The 20,262-nt window shown below is 50.3% G+C and overlaps 8 protein-coding genes across 8 annotated transcripts; 3 read left to right on the top strand and 5 right to left on the bottom strand.

Moving 5' to 3' along the window:
• Positions 1–339: 339 nt before the first annotated feature.
• Z518_01924 (uncharacterized protein) lies at positions 340–2,175 on the bottom strand (the record flags this gene model as incomplete). Its single annotated transcript, XM_013418953.1, has 1 exon — positions 340–2,175. One exon carries the CDS (start codon positions 2,173–2,175, stop codon positions 340–342), a length of 1,836 nt encoding a protein of 611 aa, XP_013274407.1.
• Positions 2,176–4,976: 2,801 nt separating this feature from the next.
• On the bottom strand, positions 4,977–6,262 carry Z518_01923 (uncharacterized protein; the record flags this gene model as incomplete). Its single annotated transcript, XM_013418952.1, has 4 exons — positions 4,977–5,657; positions 5,712–5,806; positions 5,872–6,005; positions 6,159–6,262. The coding sequence occupies 4 exons, from the start codon at positions 6,260–6,262 to the stop codon at positions 4,977–4,979; spliced, it is 1,014 nt and encodes a 337-aa protein (XP_013274406.1).
• A 323-nt stretch (positions 6,263–6,585) lies between these two features.
• On the bottom strand, positions 6,586–7,509 carry Z518_01922 (uncharacterized protein; the record flags this gene model as incomplete). The annotated part of the gene is made up of 1 exon (XM_013418951.1): positions 6,586–7,509. One exon carries the CDS (start codon positions 7,507–7,509, stop codon positions 6,586–6,588), a length of 924 nt encoding a protein of 307 aa, XP_013274405.1.
• A 610-nt stretch (positions 7,510–8,119) lies between these two features.
• Z518_01921 (uncharacterized protein) lies at positions 8,120–8,323 on the top strand (the record flags this gene model as incomplete). The annotated part of the gene is made up of 1 exon (XM_013418950.1): positions 8,120–8,323. One exon carries the CDS (start codon positions 8,120–8,122, stop codon positions 8,321–8,323), a length of 204 nt encoding a protein of 67 aa, XP_013274404.1.
• A 1,436-nt stretch (positions 8,324–9,759) lies between these two features.
• On the top strand, positions 9,760–10,722 carry Z518_01920 (uncharacterized protein; the record flags this gene model as incomplete). The annotated part of the gene is made up of 3 exons (XM_013418949.1): positions 9,760–10,462; positions 10,572–10,642; positions 10,702–10,722. 3 exons carry the CDS (start codon positions 9,760–9,762, stop codon positions 10,720–10,722), a joined length of 795 nt encoding a protein of 264 aa, XP_013274403.1.
• Positions 10,723–11,452: 730 nt separating this feature from the next.
• On the bottom strand, positions 11,453–14,132 carry Z518_01919 (uncharacterized protein; the record flags this gene model as incomplete). Its single annotated transcript, XM_013418948.1, has 2 exons — positions 11,453–13,279; positions 13,329–14,132. The coding sequence occupies 2 exons, from the start codon at positions 14,130–14,132 to the stop codon at positions 11,453–11,455; spliced, it is 2,631 nt and encodes an 876-aa protein (XP_013274402.1).
• A 495-nt stretch (positions 14,133–14,627) lies between these two features.
• On the bottom strand, positions 14,628–16,368 carry Z518_01918 (uncharacterized protein; the record flags this gene model as incomplete). The annotated part of the gene is made up of 2 exons (XM_013418947.1): positions 14,628–16,247; positions 16,300–16,368. The coding sequence occupies 2 exons, from the start codon at positions 16,366–16,368 to the stop codon at positions 14,628–14,630; spliced, it is 1,689 nt and encodes a 562-aa protein (XP_013274401.1).
• Positions 16,369–17,537: 1,169 nt separating this feature from the next.
• Z518_01917 (uncharacterized protein) lies at positions 17,538–18,545 on the top strand (the record flags this gene model as incomplete). The annotated part of the gene is made up of 1 exon (XM_013418946.1): positions 17,538–18,545. The coding sequence occupies one exon, from the start codon at positions 17,538–17,540 to the stop codon at positions 18,543–18,545; it is 1,008 nt and encodes a 335-aa protein (XP_013274400.1).
• Positions 18,546–20,262: the final 1,717 nt, after the last annotated feature.

The following is a 20,262-nucleotide window of genomic DNA, read 5'->3' as shown; positions in this document are numbered from 1 at the left end:
GGGGGGGGGGGGCCATCCATCACACGAGCAAGCAGCTCGCAACAAGCAATACTTGTAGGCATAGCCGTATCGTACGATCACCAGGTCCATTCTAGTTCTCTTCCCACTCCAGACCTCCCGTCCCCTTTCCAGAGTGCGGTAAGGCTTCGCACAGATTCGACTCTGCATTTAACAAGAATATTCGTCTCAGAAAGCTTGGGCATTATTAAAAGTATCGCTTCCTCTAAGCGGCGAAGTCGATCGACCCACTGGTGGCGACCAACGGCTGTGGCTCTGGTGAGCTGAACCAGCCACCAATAAGATGGGGCCTTCTAACCGGCAAATTCACCATATCCCAATTCAATCTTCATCCTCGTCGTCCTCATCTTCCTCCTCTTCAGAGTCGTCTTCGTCCTCATCGTCATCCTCTTCATCATCATCATCATCCGCTTCAAGCGGATACTCGAGACAGATCCCTTGACACCACCTTTCCCACTCCGATCGCCACTCTCGAAGCAATTTGGCTTTAGTTCCTTTGCCCAGATAACCTTCGGTGATAGTTTTTGTCCAGTCGGCAGACTTTTGGTCTTCGACGGCACACCATTTGAGGGAGTTTTCGGCCATGGTCCCGAGACCCTCAAGACCCAGATTCTCAAACGCCATGTAAGCCTGCCAAAAATCGTGACTCAAGCCGTTCTTCCCATGACCCAAGATGGCGGGATCGTCATTGTTCAATGACACAGGTACTCCTCTTGATAAAAGTGCGGGCAGGGAGTGCGAAAGGATCGAGCTTGACAGCCGCAAGATTTCGTTGGATATTGGGCAACTTTCGACCAGAATCTTCTTATCTTTGACCATATCAATCAGGAGCGGGTGCTTGTACAATGAGTATCCGTGGCCAATTCGTCGAGTCCCCAGCAGGATAGCATCAAACAAATTGTTGTCCGTGCTATCGCCGTCGCCCAAGCACTCACCAGCATGGAAGAAGAACGGGAGATCCACGCCACCTTCTGCGCATTTCTTCCTAAACCAGAATATCAATGGAGTGAGGTCCTTCAGGGTTCTGCCCTGATCCTCCTGTGCCACAAAATCGAAACCGCAAATCAGGTGAGGGAATTTCTTTTTCATTCTGATACACTCTTTCATGGAGTCTGCAAGGGTGCGGTTGTCCATCTTCCTGATGACGGTCCAGATCATGCGTGCTCCCGTGAAATTCTTTCCCGCTGGCGACTGCTTGAACTTCTCGATCTCCTCGCCTAACACGGTAAAGAAGTTGTCAAATTTGCCGACTTGTCCATTTGTTTGGCCTTTCTGGCGAAATTCGAATTTGAAGGCCACTCTGAAATCAACATAGCTGATTCCATCGTTTGCCAGCTGCCCAAGTAGTCGTTGGACGGCACGTCGGAAGATAGGTTCGTAAAAGAGCATCCAGCTAATGACCATGAAGGTACTCTGGAACTTTCTCCAAATGGCATCCAGACCATGGTGATGGCACAGCGACTCTTCAGCAGTAATAGTGCATCTGCCGGTTAGCCATTTCTTAAATGTCAGGTCGTCATCCGGGAATGTCCGCTGCGCTTCTCTGATAGGCACCGGCGTGTTGGGCGTGTAACTGCTGGTCCAAATATTGCCGGGGCTCTTTTGCCTCTTGATCTCCTCATCCGGATAGTATCTGAACTGCAAAAGGCCCGTCGTTCTCTTCTCCTTGTCACTGAGAGCTTCCGGTGCCAGGATGCAAAATGCCCGCTCGGCGAGGGCCTGGTCAATCAACCAATCAATATCGATCATCGCGTCCATATGAGCATGAAGCAAAGCGCCCTTTGGCATTCTCTCTATGATTTTCCAAAGTTCCGTACCTTCTATGCGGTCTCTTGCCAGCGTGAACATCATGCCAGGATACAAGTTGCCGCCATTCTTCTCGGCCAGGCTTTCCTCAAAGTCAGACGTCCACACGGATTTCAACTCCCGACGACGGATAGATGCCATGATCTTTGCGGCCTGCTTGGCCATAGGAGACATTGATTGCTTGAAGGCACGATCATGACGCTGCTTCTTTTCTTGCTCAATCAACGCCTGTCGGCCAGCCATGTACTTCTCAATGAATGGGTCATCGACTTGCGGAATTCCCTCCTCCAATTCCCACTCCAGTTGGGAGTCAATGGAACCATCGTCGGAGAGTGCTTGCTTTGCAGGCATGACGGGCGACGGATTGAGGAGGTCTTGTCGGAATGGGACTAGGAGGAAGGGTACAAGGTGAATTAGTCGACTCACGAGGCCAAAGGTTTCGCGTGAATCTGAGATATCGGCCTCCCAGAAAGATAAAGACCGATCCTTGGCAGTGAAACAAGCAAATTGCGGCAATGTAATTGGCTGAAATAACCTCTTTCTAAACGAAGATCCATATAATTACAATGCTTTACACATCCATTGCAGGGGGAGCTTGTCCATGTTCGGTGACAGGAATGCTAGAAATGGAGTATAGAGATGAGAAGTCGAGGTTAACCAAGTGGATCTTTAGACCAGACATTCGATCAACTGTCCGCCTCTTCCGTCACCGTTCGACCCATGGGCCCATTCTCTTCCCAGGCTTCAAGCTCACTCAAAATACTTGCCACTTCCTGTTTCAACTCAAGATGTTTGACATGAACCAAATAAGCCTAGTTTGCTGTAATCATTGCCGAAAGCAAGGAGAGTGACCACGAGGACAACTTTTTATATCCGACCCAGTACTCCACAGTCCAATGGTGGCGGTGTTGTGGTCAGCTTGCGACTACCAGGTCGCAAAGGTACTCCACGTGCCGGGACCTGGACCTCGGGATCACAAAGTTCTCGAACAGCGGATCCCGAAGGAAATTGCTGGCATCCTTTTGCGTCCCCTAATATTTCAAACACGAGCGATTCGATTCCAAAGAGAGTACTTGCGCTAGGTGCTGGTAAAGCCTTTGCTGGAATGTTTTATATCTCTTCGTCAAAATCATCAATAGTCCCTGGTGAATTCTCACTCCATTTGTTGCTTCGGGTGCGGTGAACGTAACTAGGCCCCAAACTCCAACATAGCCCCCCGGATGCCGACAATCAACCTGGATAGATCGACTTCCATAACGTTAAGCATTTCCAGCCTCACAAATTAGGTCATCTAGATTCGGGTTAGCAGAATGATAGATGATGAGCTTGTCACGTAGTGTTGCGTACGGTGTCCGATCAATATTGGCTGGATGTGACACGGCCATCTGGAGTTTGGTGGGCCGAAAAGCCGGATCGATGGACGCGTATAGTTCTGGAGTGGGATTCAGTCGTCATGCTATCAGGCTTCCGACGAGTTATGTGCCCCTAGTATAAGTGTGCCATGCAGCCATTGTTGGCCATGATAAGCAGATAAGTGACGGCGATGTGTCCATATGGACCATAGGCCATTACTGACCCACAACTCGCCATAAATCCTCCGAAATCTCGTCGTAATCTGTCTAATTGAGTGTGATCGCTAACTCTTGGTCTGGTTGATGGCTGCTTTCGAATGTCCCATTGGGGATAACGATGCTTCCCATGCCAACAGAGTCGACCGTCGAGGTTGAAGTAAAAGGCTCAGGGTCCTCGTCATGCGAGGCTTCAGAGGCAGACGAGGGTGCACTAATCAGTCCAGGGACCTCTATGCCTTCATTTTCGTTCGAATCTTTGTTCTTAATTTTGTTCACCTTTCAATTCCGCTATCAGTTAACTTGGTCTTGCCGTCAAGACTGTCTCCTCCCGGAATTCAAAATCCTGACTTAGCACCATCTCGAAAGTCTCTGCGGTGGAGTCGGATAGGGCCTTTATGATAACCTAGGGGCTCTCGAACTTCTTCTGGCATTCAAACAATCGGCTGGCAAGGGATGCATCGCGATCCTCTTACTTGGAAATTCGTTCCGTTTCTGATGTTGGCCTGGAGTCAGGTCTTTGCTCTAATTCTTTGATGCGCATCGCCCGCCCGTTCGAAAAGCCATTTGTGACAGGCGGTTTCGCCACTTTCTGTCCTCCGAGGTTATTCGGGCCCATCGTCCTCGACGAGTGCCTTTTGTCGCTCAGCTTCGTCTTTTATGGTTGCTGATGATATTATTAATGGAACCTGTTACGACGTTGAGATGTTTGGTGACGACATGTACGAGGCTGAGATAGTATGACATGATCAGGGTCCTTCCTTATTCCCGAAGATGTGAGCTGGAAAATTAAAAGATCGAATGTACTAGAGACACCAACCAAGTCAGGATTGAGACTCTTGAAGGCGAAAGCATTGTCATCATGGAAAAGCTGAGAGTACAGTACAGGGACGCCTTCCACCGCAATCTTTATTTTGGGTATTTGTTGGAGGGAGGGAAGAGGAGTGAGAAACTCAGACCCCAGATTCACCGATCCGGGCTTATAATTGTCCTTGTTATGTCCTGGAGACGGCCTTGGTGGCCAACAAACTCCGACCCTAGAGCACGGTGCCGAGTCAAATTCATGTTGTAGCGAAGTCAGGGTGTCACTGGAGACGTCATTTCGTATCGGCTTCTCGAGTGCCACGAGTCTCGGAGTTTTGGGAGGATATTTGGGTGTTAGTTCGCTGACAGATGGATTGAGTTCTGGATCCCTCAATAGAGCGACCCCGGGGGGGCTTGCCCTACCGAGGCAAATGACATTCGTATCAGGAAGGCAAAGGAGACTGCTCGGCCACGGCCTCTGCAGACATGGAATTTTGTAATGGTCCGCGAGCTAAAGCAACCGAGAGAATCTCTAGGTCGTGCTTCACTCTGTTCGTCAAAGAGCTTCTTCGGAAGGAACAATGATCATAGGAAAATCGTCAGAAGATATCTGATACAGTCGAAGTGCCATCGTTTACGGACTGCTGGGTAGCGAAAAGAATCGCACAAAGAACTACACCGCCATTCCCCCCAAGGCTGCGTCTAGGTTATCTTGGAACTCATCTCGCATGTCTTCGAAGCCACAGGGAACGGGAGATGTCCAACGGGAGCCACGTTACCTTAAATTCCACGGTTGAACTCGACCAGACCACCCTCTCCACCTTTGTCCCAGAACTCTCTCTCGAGGCTTCTCGCACCGACAGCCTGCCGTTGTGGAAACGCTGCCAATGCCAGTGGTAGTGCGAAAATACTCGTTGTGAGAATTAGACCGAGATTGACGGGCAGGACCATCTTAGGCCGTTGCTTCATCCACTCCGTTTTTTGCAGTCGGACGAGGGCGAGTGGCGGAATGACCATGATGGGCGTCGCATTCAGAACTCGCGAGATGGCAGTTTCGCCCACAGCCAAAACAGCGGCTTTGCGCGATTTTCCTAAGCTGGGGACTTCCTTTCCGGTTTTTTCGCGCTCGGATTTTTCAGCTTCGGATTGAACGGGGAAGATATCGATGCCCCGACGGATCTCTTCGCCTCGCATTAGGAAGACGTTCAGAGCACCCGCAGAAGCGACCGCAGCGAACGGGACCAAGCGGCTCAAGATTAGTTTGATGTTGGGCGAGACACGCTTGAGCCGGGGCACAATAGAATTTAGCCCTACAGCGACGGAGCAGGATGCTGATACGGCGAGAACGTAGCTCTGGATTAGAGTCTTTGTGGATAATGGGGAGGATTTGTTGGCGTTCGCGCTGTTAATTGCCACGTTGAGGGATTGGTTGATGATTTGCCATGCCACTGTGCCCGTTGTCTGACAACATCAGTAAGCATCTTTGTCAACGGGGGCTTGATTGGACAACCATACAGTCATGTTTGGTGTGAGCATGCCTGCCGTCACGACAAGATTTGAGATGACGAAGCATGACATGCGGAAAGGGAGGAAAACTGGCTCTCCAGTATCTAGATTTTGTCAGTTACCCACAGCCCGGTACATGCGAGTCCGTAGTCCAAAGCCGCATTCATACCAGGATGAAGGGTAGAGTCTACAATTTTCTTTGCCTCCCATATCTCTGGTGTCATCACTCTTGCTTCCCCCGTCTTGTACGATGTTACCAGTTTCTTCGCATTTTCAAGGCCGGAGGTGGAAACGAATAATGTTCTATAAGTCAGGAGGTTAGCCTATGCTGTGCTTTCCGATGTTGCTAGGCGTGTGTTGGCTGCGGTATATCGCTGTACCTTCAGCACTAGTCTACCGCGTAATCGATCGCCAGCCATATCGAAAATTGTCATGTCATTGTCTGCTCTTCCTCACCTCGGGTCTGCTATCTGTGCCGATTGCTTGACACGGCCCCAATAAGTAGAGAGGTCATACTGAGATGCCGGTAAGTCGCGACTGCCTGGCAGTGACGCAGACATGGCAGGCCACGGCGGCCGATGGGATGCGAGAGGGTCACGAACAAGTCTGCTGCAAGACGGTGAGGTTCTGTTGAGTGGAAAACATTGTAGTGAATCAGAACCATTGCGACTTCGGCGGTCAATGCCAGAGAACAAGGCAGGTATGGCGAGCGTGCAGCCTTGTTACATACCGATGCTAACCGAAACAATCTCCCCTCCCATCTCACAGCCTTACAAAGGGCTCCAGAGAGGTCCTCCTGTCAATACTACATACCCTTGCTGGTCATTGACGTTGCATTCCAGCTTATCTTGGAATTCTCTGCCTCCGGCCTTCTCCATCTATGCTACGGTCCTGTCTTTACGAGGTGCGCAAATTTGCCGGCAAGGGCTTGCGCCCACAATCCATCCATCTTGTTCGCGTCCTCGATCAGGAACTTTTCACTCTCGTCCGGGTACTGTGTCGATTCCCGATACCACAAATTGTCCAATGCGCATTCCACGACCTCACCAGCCTTGATCTGCCCATCCGTGCCATCACTCTTCCCGTCCTGCACCACTCGGCCTTTCTCGTCGCTGAGCTCGTCGACAGCTCGACAAACAATGTCGACTTTCGTGATCCAATGCTGCGGCCACACCTCTTTTAACCCCTTCGGGGATAGAGGAGTGGGAATGAATGACGGACAGGTCATATTGAGTGCTATATTATCTGTTCGCAACAGTTGAGGCCCTATCGACCTGACGAGCCCGACCAGACCATGTTTTGAGGCCGCATATTGGACACAGGGAGCGAACGCGTAAATTGATGCAAGAGACCCTGTGATAATCATCTTAGGATTGAAGCGACTTTCATCGGTGCCGGTATCCCGTTGCGTTTTCCGCGAGTAATGGATGAAAAGCTTCAACTGCCACATCACACTGGTGAGATTGACATCTGTTGGCCGCATGTTGGGTTGCTCTGGATCCTTGTCGAGGTCCGTCTGTCCCATCAAGGAATCTAGATCCGAGATTCCGGCGTTTGCAACAAACAGGTCAATCCGTCCTCCTGACCATTTGTGGGCGCTTCGAAAAAGCTCGAGATTGGAGTCCCAGGAGGTCACATCAGTTTGGAAGAACGTGGTTCGTGAAGCATCTAATGTCGATGATGTATTTTCCCAATTCTTGTACTGACTGCTTGCGATGATTACACGCCAGTCTTTCTTGAGCAGATGTCGCACAATCCCCAACCCTATCCCTGTCGCACCACCAGTGACAATTGCCGTTTTTACCATTCTGACATGAAGAATCAGTTGATAGGAATCGATCTACTCGGACTAATCACTTGGAGCAGAAATCTTCATGCGGACCAGATATTACTCCAGTCTACCCACCAGCGATCTTTTACAAGCTCATGTTCCTGACTCGTTCTGGACGTAGTCAGGTCTCTGCAACTTTGGGCGAGTAGTGGGGTCCCCGCGAGATCACTTCAATAATCGACCACACCCCGCGGAGAGTTCCAACTGGGCCGTGGGTCAGGATTTCAACTCCTCGGGCCGATCTGAATTCATCTGCTTCCCAGTGTACGTGTCAGAAAGCCTCGATTCACATCAATATTACCATTTCCGGGATATATTATTCAAATACCCAAGCCGGCCAAACCTGACTACACAAGGAGGATGATCTAGAGCCCATCCAAAATCGCGAGATTGATGATGATGCAAAGATTTACTCCTGCTGCACCCTTGAACCAAGGTCATCTCAAAGAGACCTGGAGGAGATGAAGTATGAAAGCCCACCATTTTCGCTCTTATTTGGGAGAGTGCAAACGGCAGTCCACTTTTCAAAGATGGGTTTTTGACGAGAACACTCTTCCTAACGGAGACATCAAGGTTGCCGTCAGATATGCTGATTCCCTATGTCCTGTCGACCCTGTCCATCCAGTCACCTCAATCTGGTTCCGGACTGCCGGTACCTATAGAAGATATTGATCAAGTCAGGCGAGACATGAGAGGGTCTGGATATGGCCTCGTCAAGGACGCTCTCAGCAAAGAACAGGTTGAGATTCTTGGGGGCCCTACCGCACCAACCAACGAATTGGGACTTTGATCAACAAAGGGCAAGAGTTTCTCAACCTCCCGGAACATCCGTTGATCGATGAAATCGTCCCTGAAAGTCTGGGCCAAAACCTGTCGCTCCACAGCTACAGCGCCAACATCGCCCGCCCAGGAAACGCTCCAATGATCCTTCACACAGACCGCGTTGGCATATAGCCTCCTGCCCGTAGTGTTTTCTTCCGGACTCGACATCATGTGGTTCCTGACAGATATCACGGCAGACAATGGAGACACTCGTGTCTTCCCTAGCAGTCGCATCGGCGCCATCGCTCCTTTCAACATTGACGGCACCGTCGCCGCTGAGGGACCTGCGTGAACCACACTCGTGTTTGAAAACCGGCTCTAGCATGCGACCGGACCAAACAAAATCATCCGTAGTGGACGACCTGTTCCTTCATGCGCTCATTCATCTGGCAGCAGGGAAATAACGTCTTGTCCATTCATCCAGAAGTCGAAGCCCACAATGTCCGATCGCGTCCGGGAGATATTGGGCTTTTGGCGGGGTGGAAGGCGAGGTGAGAGAAGGGAGACATGTCAAGAGACTGACAAGTCCTATCGGGCCGTTCAGAGACACACATAAGCACACGCCATATCGGTAGGAAATGAGAGCTCAAGGTGTCACGAGCGGGGCGCACTGCGGGATTTACTGGGAATATGTAAATGTATTCTGAGCATGTTCGGACTGATCTTCACGCTGCAAGTTAGAAGGTCTGGCCAATATATGAAGCTCTAAGGCTCTCTCTCAATTTAATTTTACCACAAAACAGAATGACGACCGACAGAATCCTGATTGCGGAGCCGATTTGTCGGCAAGGGACATTTAGATCAGTCACGTGAATAGCAAGGCTGAGTCAGGCTAAACTGATTGGCTCTTTTTACCACCCCTGGATATTTCATCAGATCTCTCACTCTCAACCTGTGTGTCGACGGACATTGTTTCCAACTCCGATTTCGATGGATCACTATGGTCTCATCCCTACTGATGCCCTGTTTATATTCTTCCGATCGACATGACGGGAGAGAGTTCGACCATTGTGGGTCCCCGTGTTACGTGGCACGAATGCAGTCTACTCTGCAAACAGCGAAGCTAGAAATCTTGTTCCTACAGGTGAAGGTAAATGCTATTGTAGGTGATGACTTTACTATACGTCTTATCGATGGACCTGCGTTAGTTTGTTTCCATCGTGGCTGTCACCAATGACATCGAGTGTGCGTTGGCATTGTCACCGGCATCACTATGTGTTTCGACCGACTCTCGGTCGCCAGTCACCAACTGCCTCCACTTGATATCACTTCTGGAACAGCTAAATACCTATGTATTGAGCCTGGGGTCGATTAAGATACCCTTATCTGCTACGATCCAGCACAACCTATTTGTACATCTTCGTTCCTGAGAATAGCAGCCCTCTGAACCAACGACTGAAAAATATGCCAGGCCCAAGGTTCGAGAACAAAATCATCCTCGTCACAGGCGGAGCATCCGGCCTAGGCGCCGCCGCGTGCGACCTCTTCGTCTCAGAAGGCGGCACTGTCTTCATCATGGACCTCGATGAGAAATCTGTCTTGTCACAACTTCCCGGAGACAAAGCGCACTTCTTCCGCGGCGACGTCTCGAAGCCCGAAGACTGCGAAGCTGCAATCAACACATGCGTCGAGAAACTGGGACGCCTAGACGTCTTGTTCCACAACGCAGCACGACCGGCACCCATGACGACAGTGCCGTATCACGACCTCGCGCTCTTCCAGCAGATCATCAACACGAACCTATGCTCGCTATTTTACCTCGCGCGCATCGCAATCCCTCAAATGCAGAAGCAAGGCAAAGGCGTCATTGTCGCCACAGCCAGCTCCAGCGCCCTGGCTGGCGAGTATGGGCTGGCGTCGTACTCGGCGAGTAAGGCTGGAATGCTCAATCTTATGCGCACTATGGCGCTCGATCATGCAAAGGATAATATTCGCATTAACGCGATTTGCCCGGGCTATATGCCGACCCCGATGACGGAGGGATTGGGCGAACTTGTTAAGGTCGTTGAGGACAGTATTCCGCAGGGCCGCGGTGGGGATCCCAAAGAAGTCGCGCAAACAGCGTTGTTTCTTGCCTCAGAGGACGCGTCGTATATGACGGGTCAAGGTAAGCCCACGACCCCTTCCTGAATGGGAGCTTCAGTCTTGAGAGAAAATACCATGCGTTCAGTGAGTCTTCACGAGGGAACAGACACTGATGTCGTTCGCGCATATAGCTCTCGTCGTTGATGGTGGGTGGTCCGCGCATTCCGGCGCTCCGAATCTCCTGAAATATGTCCCACAGCAGGTACCAACAGTTTATCTTCCACAAGGGGATGATTTTGTTTTACTGAAGCATTTTGGCAGTTCCGATACGACGAGAAATAAGCCAGCCGGGCTGCGAGTGTATACGTTCATTCTCCTTGCAATATTGGCGAGACGAAGATCTGGTTACAGAGGAGAGAAGAGATTGAGTGCCTACAGAAAGACATCATGATCAGATATCGAGGATTTGTCGACTTAGTCAAAGAGACGTTGCTAGCCCTGGTAACCAGAGATATTTAGACCATCATCGAATGAAGACCGATTGGTTGAGCTAGCGCTCCCTCATTATTTCGGCTCTCGGTTGCCAATGATATCTAGGACATGTTCCTATCCCATTACCTTCAACCAAAGTGCTTTTGGTCTTCCAATTCCCATCCATCCCTTAGTATTACTAGGAGAGGACAACGCATCCCCAGCCACCCAACCAACACCTAGCCCCATTCAAATCCCGTACAATGGAGTATTAGAAACGCAGAAAGCTAAAGCCTCCTCCCACGACCGGGTGACGAGCAGACACTCTGGTTGCGCTGCAGGAAAGCGGGGAATATATATAGAATTAGTATATCCTCTCTGATCGCATGTCGGTCCCTTGTAGGACCAATGAAATTTGATTTCAATGCCCGATTTGGTTTGCTCGGCTTCGACTCGATTCAATTCGACTCGCTAGGTCCGACAACTCTCGAGCGGATAGGGTATATACAATGTTTCGTTCGGTTGAGTGGTTCTTGTCTTAGATCCGGGGGACGGATAGATGCAATGGTGATCCGAGCACATCGTATTTTAAAGCGACGTCTCACTCTTTCGCAGCGTTAGTAGAATTTGCCCTCTTCGTGTCCACACTTGTCTTGTCATCCTCTTCTTTCTTATTCTCTTCGTCTGTTTTGCCCTCATCAACTTTGATATCCTCGTCTCTCACATCCTGATTCTCACCAACGATCTTATCTTCCTCCTGCTCCTGCTGTTCCTGCTGTTCCTGCTGTTCCTCCTGTTCCTCCTGCTTCTCCTGTCTCTCCTGCCCCTCCTGTTCCTCCTGTTCCTGCTGTTCCTCCTCCTGTTTCTCCTGCTTCTCCTGTTTCTCCTGCTCCTCCTGTCTCTCCTGTTCCTCCTGTTCCTCCTGTGCCTCCTCCTGTTTCTCCTCCTGTTTCTCCTCTTGCTCCTCCTGTTCCTCCTCCTGTTCCTCCTCTTGCTCCTCCTGCTCCTCCTGCTCCTGCTCCTCCTGTTTCTCCTGTTTCTCCTGTTCCTCTTGCCCCTCCTGCCCCTCTTGCCCCTCCTGTTTCTTCTCTTTATTCTCCTCGCTGTCCGTCACTGTCTCTACCTCTGGCTGACCGGTCACCTCTTCGGCGCCGGTGCCATTTTCGTTTGGGGACTTTTCGTCTTTAACTGCTTCAGTTGTTGATTCCTCTTCTTTTTCCTTCACATCCTCGACTGTACCATTTACTGACTCGGTTGCAGCTGCTGCAGGTTCGTCGGGTTCGTCGGGTTCGTCGGCTGTTTTCTCGGCTGTCTCGATCACTTCATCTTTCACTTCTGCAGCACTCGATGTGGTGTTGTCAGCCGCAGACTCGACCTTTTCCGTAGTCTCCTCGCTAGGAATACTTGTTATTTCCTCTTTGGCCGTCTCAGCCGCAGACTTGACGTTCCGCATAGCCATTTCAACAGCTTTGGCAGTGCTCTCCTTTGCCGATTGCACCTCAGATTTTATCTCCTCTTTGGTCTCGTCATCAGCTTTTCCAGTTGCCGCAACTTTCGCTTTATCGACGGTCTCTTGTAAATTCTTCCTGACCTTCTCCACATCTCGCTGAACCTCCTCTTTAACCTTTTGGGGGTCAACCCTTGACAGAGTCTGCTGCATCTTTTCCAACCCTCGCTTGGTGTTGATTTTTGCTTGTTCTGCAGCCTCTTTCAATTCTTTCTTGACTTCTTCTCCATCGACGGTCACAGCATCTTCTCCAATGTCCTCGGATGTTCGGTGCATTTGTTCCACGACATCCGTCAGGCTCTGGGCGAGTTCCTTGGACGCATCTTGGAGACTTTTCCGGGCCAGAATAGCTCTCTCGCTGGCAGTGCTGCTCCGCCTCCTCTCCATTCGCTTCAGGTAAGAAGTGATGAAGAATTGTACGAACAACCAGGTCAGAGGTGCAAGGTACATGCAGTTGAGCAGGATAGCAAACACTTGACCACTTGTATCCAGGCAGTTCACCCATCGCAATTCATCCTTGTATCTTGTTTCTTCCCTAGCAATCAGCTGTTCAACAATGCGAACGGCATCATTTCCGAACGGGCGACCTTCCTCGTTGACAACGTTTGCGGCAAGACCCTCATGGCCGGCGGCACGCAGAGCAGCCTTCTTCAACCAGGCGCCTATACCTGCGGATGCTATGGACATTGCTGTGGACGCGACGGAGGAGATATCGGTTGGCGCACTTGGCACGGCCTTCGAAGCCACTCCTCCAAGGTCGTAAAGGTAAGGCACACTAACCGGGATTTGATAGGCGACGAAGAGATGTGAAAAGGCATAAGTAGCTCCGACCACAAACTGGGCGATCTGAAGAGTCGTCAAGGATTGCTTGAACCATTTCGGCACTCGAATGCCCAGCGCAGAGAAGAGGTAAAAGGTGTACTATGTCTATTTTAGCAGTGTATCATGACGGGAGTGCTTTTCGACTTACCATGATGGCGTGGATGCCGGAGTTCACAAGGACAAACATCCAAATAGGAGGGGACATATATCTGATTCCTGCCCACATGCATAACATGGCTCCCGCATGGTGGTATGTTTGCAACAAGCTGCTCTTCTTCCCTTTCGCCAGGATGATACATGTATCTATCACCTCATAGAATTTGGATAGGTAAAAGAGCCAGCCATAGAATGCCAATCCTTCATTCCAGATCCTGCCCACATCTGTGCTCTCAGGCGTAAGACCGTCTGCGGCAAGGTGAAATAGACGATTCGTCATGGTCCAGGCACTCGTAGTCGTGTTGTAAGTCGCAGCATTTCCAGGTCCTCGAGGTCCATGCATCTTGCACAGCGCATCCACTGTTGCCGCGATGCTCGTCTCTTCGTTCCATTCTGGTAGACACAAGTTTAAGGCGTTTATCATCCCGACACATGTCCATGCAGAGTACGTCGCCAGAAAGACATTATGGAGTATGACCAGGAGTTTGAAGACTCGTGTTCTGCTAAATGCCCAGGGCTTGTATTTGCGGTTCGCATTCACCGAGTTCATGAAAGTGACAAACGTCATGTAAACCAAGGCAATTGTGATGGGTACATTGGGCGAGAGGAGGCCATTGTAGAGGCTGGAAGGGATCGTAAATGGGTGCGCGAGCGTTGGATGGTCTGATGGAGGAGGCAGAGTTGTCGGTTCGGATGAGGGAGGGAACTTGAAGAACGACGCAGGCAGCGTAGTGACCTTGACTCTCGGGACAGTCTTGCTCAAACCGAGCCAGTCGAGAGTCTCGGACACTGACATGGTGCTGATTCAGAAGAGAGTACGCGGTCGTCCAAAATCAACGGTGGGTAGGTGGTCGCGTGAGGGAAGCAGATCGCGCAGGCCCTGGTATTGTGGCAGAAGGAGTGTGTTAACCAAATAAACAAAGGACTGGAAGTGCTAGAATAAAGTCATCGCATGTACACGTCCTGGCAGACCAGGTTTTGAGGCGGATGGTGACCAGTGAAAAAGCTCAAAGTGGTGCGAAATGATTTGAAGGCGAAATGTATGTATGCCTCAGGGCACCCCCCAAAAAAAAAGATCGAGCCCCAACGGTAGCACCAACGTCATGATCGATCAGCCGTTTTAACATCCGAGGCACGTAAAAAGGCCAGGGGAATTGGAATCAGACTTTTGTGGACTGATTCCACACCATCGGCGGTTTTATCCGCCACCAATCACAGTGATGCTCTCTACTAACTAGGACGGCATGCACCTTGCGAGACCAAGCTCCGTCCCTCCCAAATCAACCAGAGATCATAAATGAAGACCATTGAGTCGTCCAACAGGCTCTTGAGACTTCACGTGAAGCCCGTGGAACCCAAAGCCGATGACACCGTCAACATGTGCCCGTCCAACCTCCTCCATCGTCTTCGCATCCAGAATCAGAAGAAAACTTTTGCCGCCTGGACCATCGAGTACGACGGACAGAAGAACGCCACCATCTTCGTCGTCAGACTGAGGATCTGCCACAAAAATCGGCTCGCCCGCCGTCTGACCATGCTGGCTCCAACGCAACGTCGAATGAGTTTCCGCGTCATACTTGACCAGTCCGTCCACAAAGGAAGACTTTCCCGTGTCGCTAATGCCGTACATATACCGGTGCTTCTTTGTGACCACTTTGGGGTTGATGATCGGAAGCTCAAATGCATCTGCTTTGCTGCTGGTGTGCTCCAAGACAGCCTTGAAAGCGTCCGACTTCGCAATCGAGGGTATACATGGCAGGCGGTATCGCCGATAATCCGGGCGTGCGCTCGGAGTCAAAGCTTCCGCATATGCATGTGCTTTAGGTAAATTGCTGATCAGATTGTCCAGATAGAAGTGGTCCAGGACATCCATATTCTCGTAGGCGGCTAAATCAGCCACGATATCCACAGAGCCTTCATTGGTGCTCGACGGTTCCTCATAGGCGTTGATTGTATGGAAGGAGTAGAAGGCATCGGATGTATATTTGGCGATCAGTCCTCTGCCACCTTCTTCTGCTGGACGTTTGTCAACCACAAACCACGTCGTTGGTTGTTTGTCATCCCACATCATAGCGTCCAGGAGATTCCGATTCCACAGGATCGAGGCACCTCCAGCTTTGTAGAAGGAATTCCAAACACACAGCACCACATAATTCTCGGTGAGGAAAAGCGAATGTAGATACGCGGCCGAGTGATGGAATTTCGCCAAGATAGAGGTCTTCCCGGTGGATGCAGAAGCCCGAAAGACTCTATATGTGCCAGCCCGGCCAAAATCAAGATTGTAGTTGAAAACGTCGCCGGTCATTGGATCCGATTTGGCATGAGCACCACTGCCGGCCCCCTTGAGATCAGGATGGAGCGTGCTTTGCGAGGCGACGCCAACAGGCTCGAGCGTTTCCGGGTCAAGCATTTGGAAGACATTGGCGTCAGTCTTGGTGCACAAAGTCATTCCTTGATCGTGATTACCCAGTTTCTCTCCAGTGCTGGATAGACCCGGAAAGTTTACAGACATTGTCACTCCAACATTGACCTCGTTCGGTGCTGGGCGCGGTGCTGGTTGGAAAACGGATTGGATTTTCTGGAAGAAAGATTTGCACGGATCATACTTGGCAGCGAATGTAAAGCCATCGAGTTTTCCGGTCTTTTTAATCTTCTCAATCAGTCCATCACTGGTTAAGCGTGAATTGTAAGTGACTCGAACTGGTGAACCAGATTGGGGGGCATGGATTTGGAAGCGATGAACTTGTGAGAAGTTGTCGAACCAATGATTGACACAGAACTCATTATCTTTTGATGTCGAAAAGGTCCTCGGTCCTAGACCCGTTCGGAACAGGGTGCCAGCGGCGTACGCTGGAATGGTACCTTCAATTCGTAACTCGACTGGGGTTCTCTCCTCGTAATGAGTATCAAACTATGATTCCAAAGCGTTAGACACACTCAATAATAGAAAGGCTATTTCATACGCCCCAAGTATTTGGCCAGTCCTTGTAGTGTGAAGGAGGGGTGGGTTTCACAGTAGTTGTTGCGCCCATCGTGGACCGAGATGTATCTGGACCGAAGGAGGGATGGCCTTCTGATAGCGCGGAAGCCAATGTAAGAGATGCAGCGATTCAATGAACTGAGTTCCCCAATTACCATGGCATGTTCTCACATCATTATCCAATCCCACAACTATACCTTTGTGTTTATATGCCGGCTAACGTATAGAAGCCACATCGGCGTCGCGATTTGAATCTGTCCGTGCTCTCCCTCCTAAGGACGTAAGCATTGTACCCATCGGCGACCTTGTCACGAGCAAAATACATGAACAGTCAAAGCGAATAACCGAAATAAGCATCAAAGTGCGAGTCCGGTTTGAGGGAGCCTTGTTGGTGCACTTACGGCCGAGAGTGACCCAACTCTAATCCAAGAAGAATGACTTTCGCGAACTCCAAAAATTCCCACGACTGGGAGCCGCTTCCTTTAATCCCGTGTAAGAACCATCCTCCACACGTTCGCCTTCGTGACGAGGTCGTCTAACGCAAAGGAATGAGGGAAGGAAGAGCGTGGGCCAGGGATTTCCTAGAAAAGAATGCCATGTAATATAAAGCCGGCCCATGACTTCGCTTATTCCTTGCATTCCAAGGCACGCTATTCGACATCCTATAGCGAGTGGTGGAGCTCTGGGCAAGTTAATTGGCACTTGAGACATGTTCGAGAAGCTCTTGGGATGGGGTCATGACGTTCATGAGGCAGCGCAGTAAGTCGTCCCAAGCCGGAAAGCCGCATTACAGCGCTCATGGTTCCAGCGTGGCGCGCAATGTGAGCAGCCGTCCGCTGAGCAACAAGGCAATGTCGATCTCACTCAAAGTGAGCAATTTCCATCATAGGGATTGGACTGACCCCAGGCATGGAGCATCTGTCGATGTCCTCTGGGCTTGCTGGGCACAAGAAAAAAAAGGACCAGAATTACGGCAGTGAGAAAGGCGAGCCAAGACCGATGGTTTCGCCTAAATTACTCCTTCGGGAAGACCTCTCGCTTGTTCAGACATCGTTTAGCGAGGCATTGCATTCGAAGTCTTTGTCTGTTGACATTGGTAATACTACCGTTCTCCTCTGCACATTCGGCGGGTGCGACTGACTGACACACCTCCTAACTGCCGCATACTCTTCCTCCCTCCCCCTCCTTTGCTCGGCAAGCGTCAAACCCGTACTAGTAGCCATGGTTAGTGTTCAGGATCCGGACGTGGAAATGGAAGACGACTATGACGAAGAGGCCGACAGTGATTTTCAAGAAGATGACTCTGGTGCCGAAGATGCCACTTCCTCATCCGACGAAGAGGACCAAAAGGGTGAAAATGTCTCTCATCGCCCTCTAAAGAGACGGAAAGTCGAGAAAGCGCAAGAAGAGAAAATCGTTGAACTAGATTCTGGGGACGAGGCCACGATAAATGAGCAGAAAAAGACACACCGGAAACAAAAGAAGCCGGGATTTGAAGAACTAGATGACAGCGGGAATGAATCGGAGAGATGGCGAGCACGCACCCGTGCTATGCGTGTCAGAGAAAAGGATGAACGAAGGCGGAGTAAATTGGCATCGATTAAGGGCAGCACAGTTGACGTGGACAAAATATGGGAAGAGATGAATCGACCAGGCCCGCTGCCTCCGCCACGTTTAGAAGGCGATACTATCGACCAAAAGGGACCGCCAAAAGGGACGCCAGGTTCCACGTTGATCAGTGGCGATGTGAGTAAAGAGAATGTTCCGGCGACCGATGCCGAAGAAACAATCACAATCAAACGAACATACAAGTTCGCGGGTGAGGTTCACGTCGAGGAGAAAACGGTCCTCAAGTCTTCCGCCGAAGCTCAGCTTTGGCTATCCCAGCAACAGTCTAAATCTGAGACTTCCGCACCGGGAGGCAAGGTAGTGCACAGACCTTTACGCAAAATCTCACGCTTTGATCCTAACTTCAGCAACCTGGACGCGTTCAAAGCATCTTGGGCACTTAAAAATGTACGCGGGGCTAGCTTCAAAGGGCCCAAACTTAATGTCGTTGAGAAGAGCAAGATGGACTGGGCTGTTCATGTTGATACTGAAGGCCTGAAGGAAGAGCTGGATACACACGCAAAGGCCAAGGAGGGCTATCTCAACAGGATGGACTTCCTGAAAGGTGTGGAAGAGCGAAAAGAAGCTGAGGCTCGAGCGGCAAGGCTGAATGGACGTTGATGGAGTTCTGGTCATGAGCGGCCTTCCGATCATCCATACCAAAGCAGTCATAGTTGGATGCTCTTTGCGTTCCATGATGTCTTCTGGATCCAGGTCCTTATAGCTGCTCCGTGTTTGCCTCGGCTTGTCCAGTGTTCCCCAAGTGCATGCTGAAACTCATGATCAACTTTGCACTCCAATCTCAGCATCAACACAATACCCTGCAGGCCAAGCCAAGATTCTTTCAACTTTGTCTGCCTTTGTCCATGTCATTCATGCTCATGATCTGACTGGTTTCCCATGTTCGCAAGAATGCACGAGTCCCAAACGCGATTGGCTTGTTTGCTATCAAGCTCCATTCGTTGCCGGTCGCCGGCTGGCCACTCTCCTCAGGGCAAGATTTTCCCGGCGAAACGAATGTTATCAGCATCACCTGTGAGAAGGTCAGATGCAAGTCGAGGTTCACCGACGTTACGTCGACCGACCTGCTCTGCATGAGCTACGATTGCATCCAGGACCAACAGCTTACCTGCTTCTCCCCTCGATAACACACCCGAAAAGCTGTGGCTCCGGATGCTTCGAGCAGCTAGTGCTCCTGAGACAAAGGCGGGAGAGTCACGTAAATTTGTCACAAGAAAGGTTATCAGTGGAATGTGCGGAGAAAGCAGTGATCGACTGAGCAAAATGATAAAAAAGCTCGAGAACTTGAAAAGGCGAGCACAAGGCCGTCATCGGTGTGTATCCAGCATCTTCTCATCTTTCTCCGCTGACTCATGTGCAAATAGATGGACTGCGATTGCAAGCCAAAGGGGACCGAATCGCGCGGAGAAGAGATTCCAAAGTAGGCATAAAACACGACCAATCTACTTTGCACATAAAAAGATCTCGAGATATCTGCCCTGATTCGAAGAGACCTTCATGAGACGGCAAACAGAACTCGAAGCTTGCGAGCTTCGTCTTTCGAGGTTCATGTGTACTTCTGACTATGGTCTCCATCTCTAACTTAAACGGCGGGTACATCGTCTCCACTTTACGACTCCTTCCACCTATGCACACGCAGCTTCATCATCGACAGTCATTTCATTCCATATTGCAGATGATCGACCACGTTCGTTGAGGGGGGAAACGGCCGACGAGGATTTCTTCCATGGGAAATGTTGAAGATATCTGGAGCCATACTTTGGAAATGCAAGGCCTCGCCGACCAATCTGTCGAATATTTCGATAAGACATAGTTCTGCAACCGGTATGCACTTGGTCGCTGTTTTCCCGACAGAAATCTGACAGGATTTTTAGCCCGTACAACCGAGCTCTTATTTCCAAGCAAATATTGGCGGATCTCAGTCTTTTGCCGAATCATTCTTCCGATTCATCTGCTCTTTTGTCCATATACGCTTTGTTTGCAACATCAATCCCACTCCGAACCTTGAAGGACATCTCTTCCATGTGTGGCCTTGTCCCGGAACCTTCGTCCGAAGATCTATCAACGCAAGAGCGAATCCATATGGAAGAAACATCCAATTGACGTTCATGAGAAAGACTCTTATAACCTAGGGGGTATCTCGAATCGAGTTCTTCATTGCAATTGTGTTTCTCTTTCTACTGATATCTCTGTCTCTACGTTGCACGGACTTGCTACCAAGACCATCTTTGCCGGTGATTACAATCCTCGATCCGGAATTTTCTTTGCGCACAAAGGTGAGGAGCAGTGGGTTTTTAAGGACATCGTCGCCCCTACC

Source organism: Rhinocladiella mackenziei (assembly GCF_000835555.1).
Source record: "Rhinocladiella mackenziei CBS 650.93 unplaced genomic scaffold supercont1.2, whole genome shotgun sequence".
NCBI lineage: Eukaryota > Fungi > Ascomycota > Eurotiomycetes > Chaetothyriales > Herpotrichiellaceae > Rhinocladiella > Rhinocladiella mackenziei.
The sequence above is the reverse complement of the archived record's forward strand: the minus strand, read 5'-3'. Positions and strand labels throughout refer to the sequence as shown.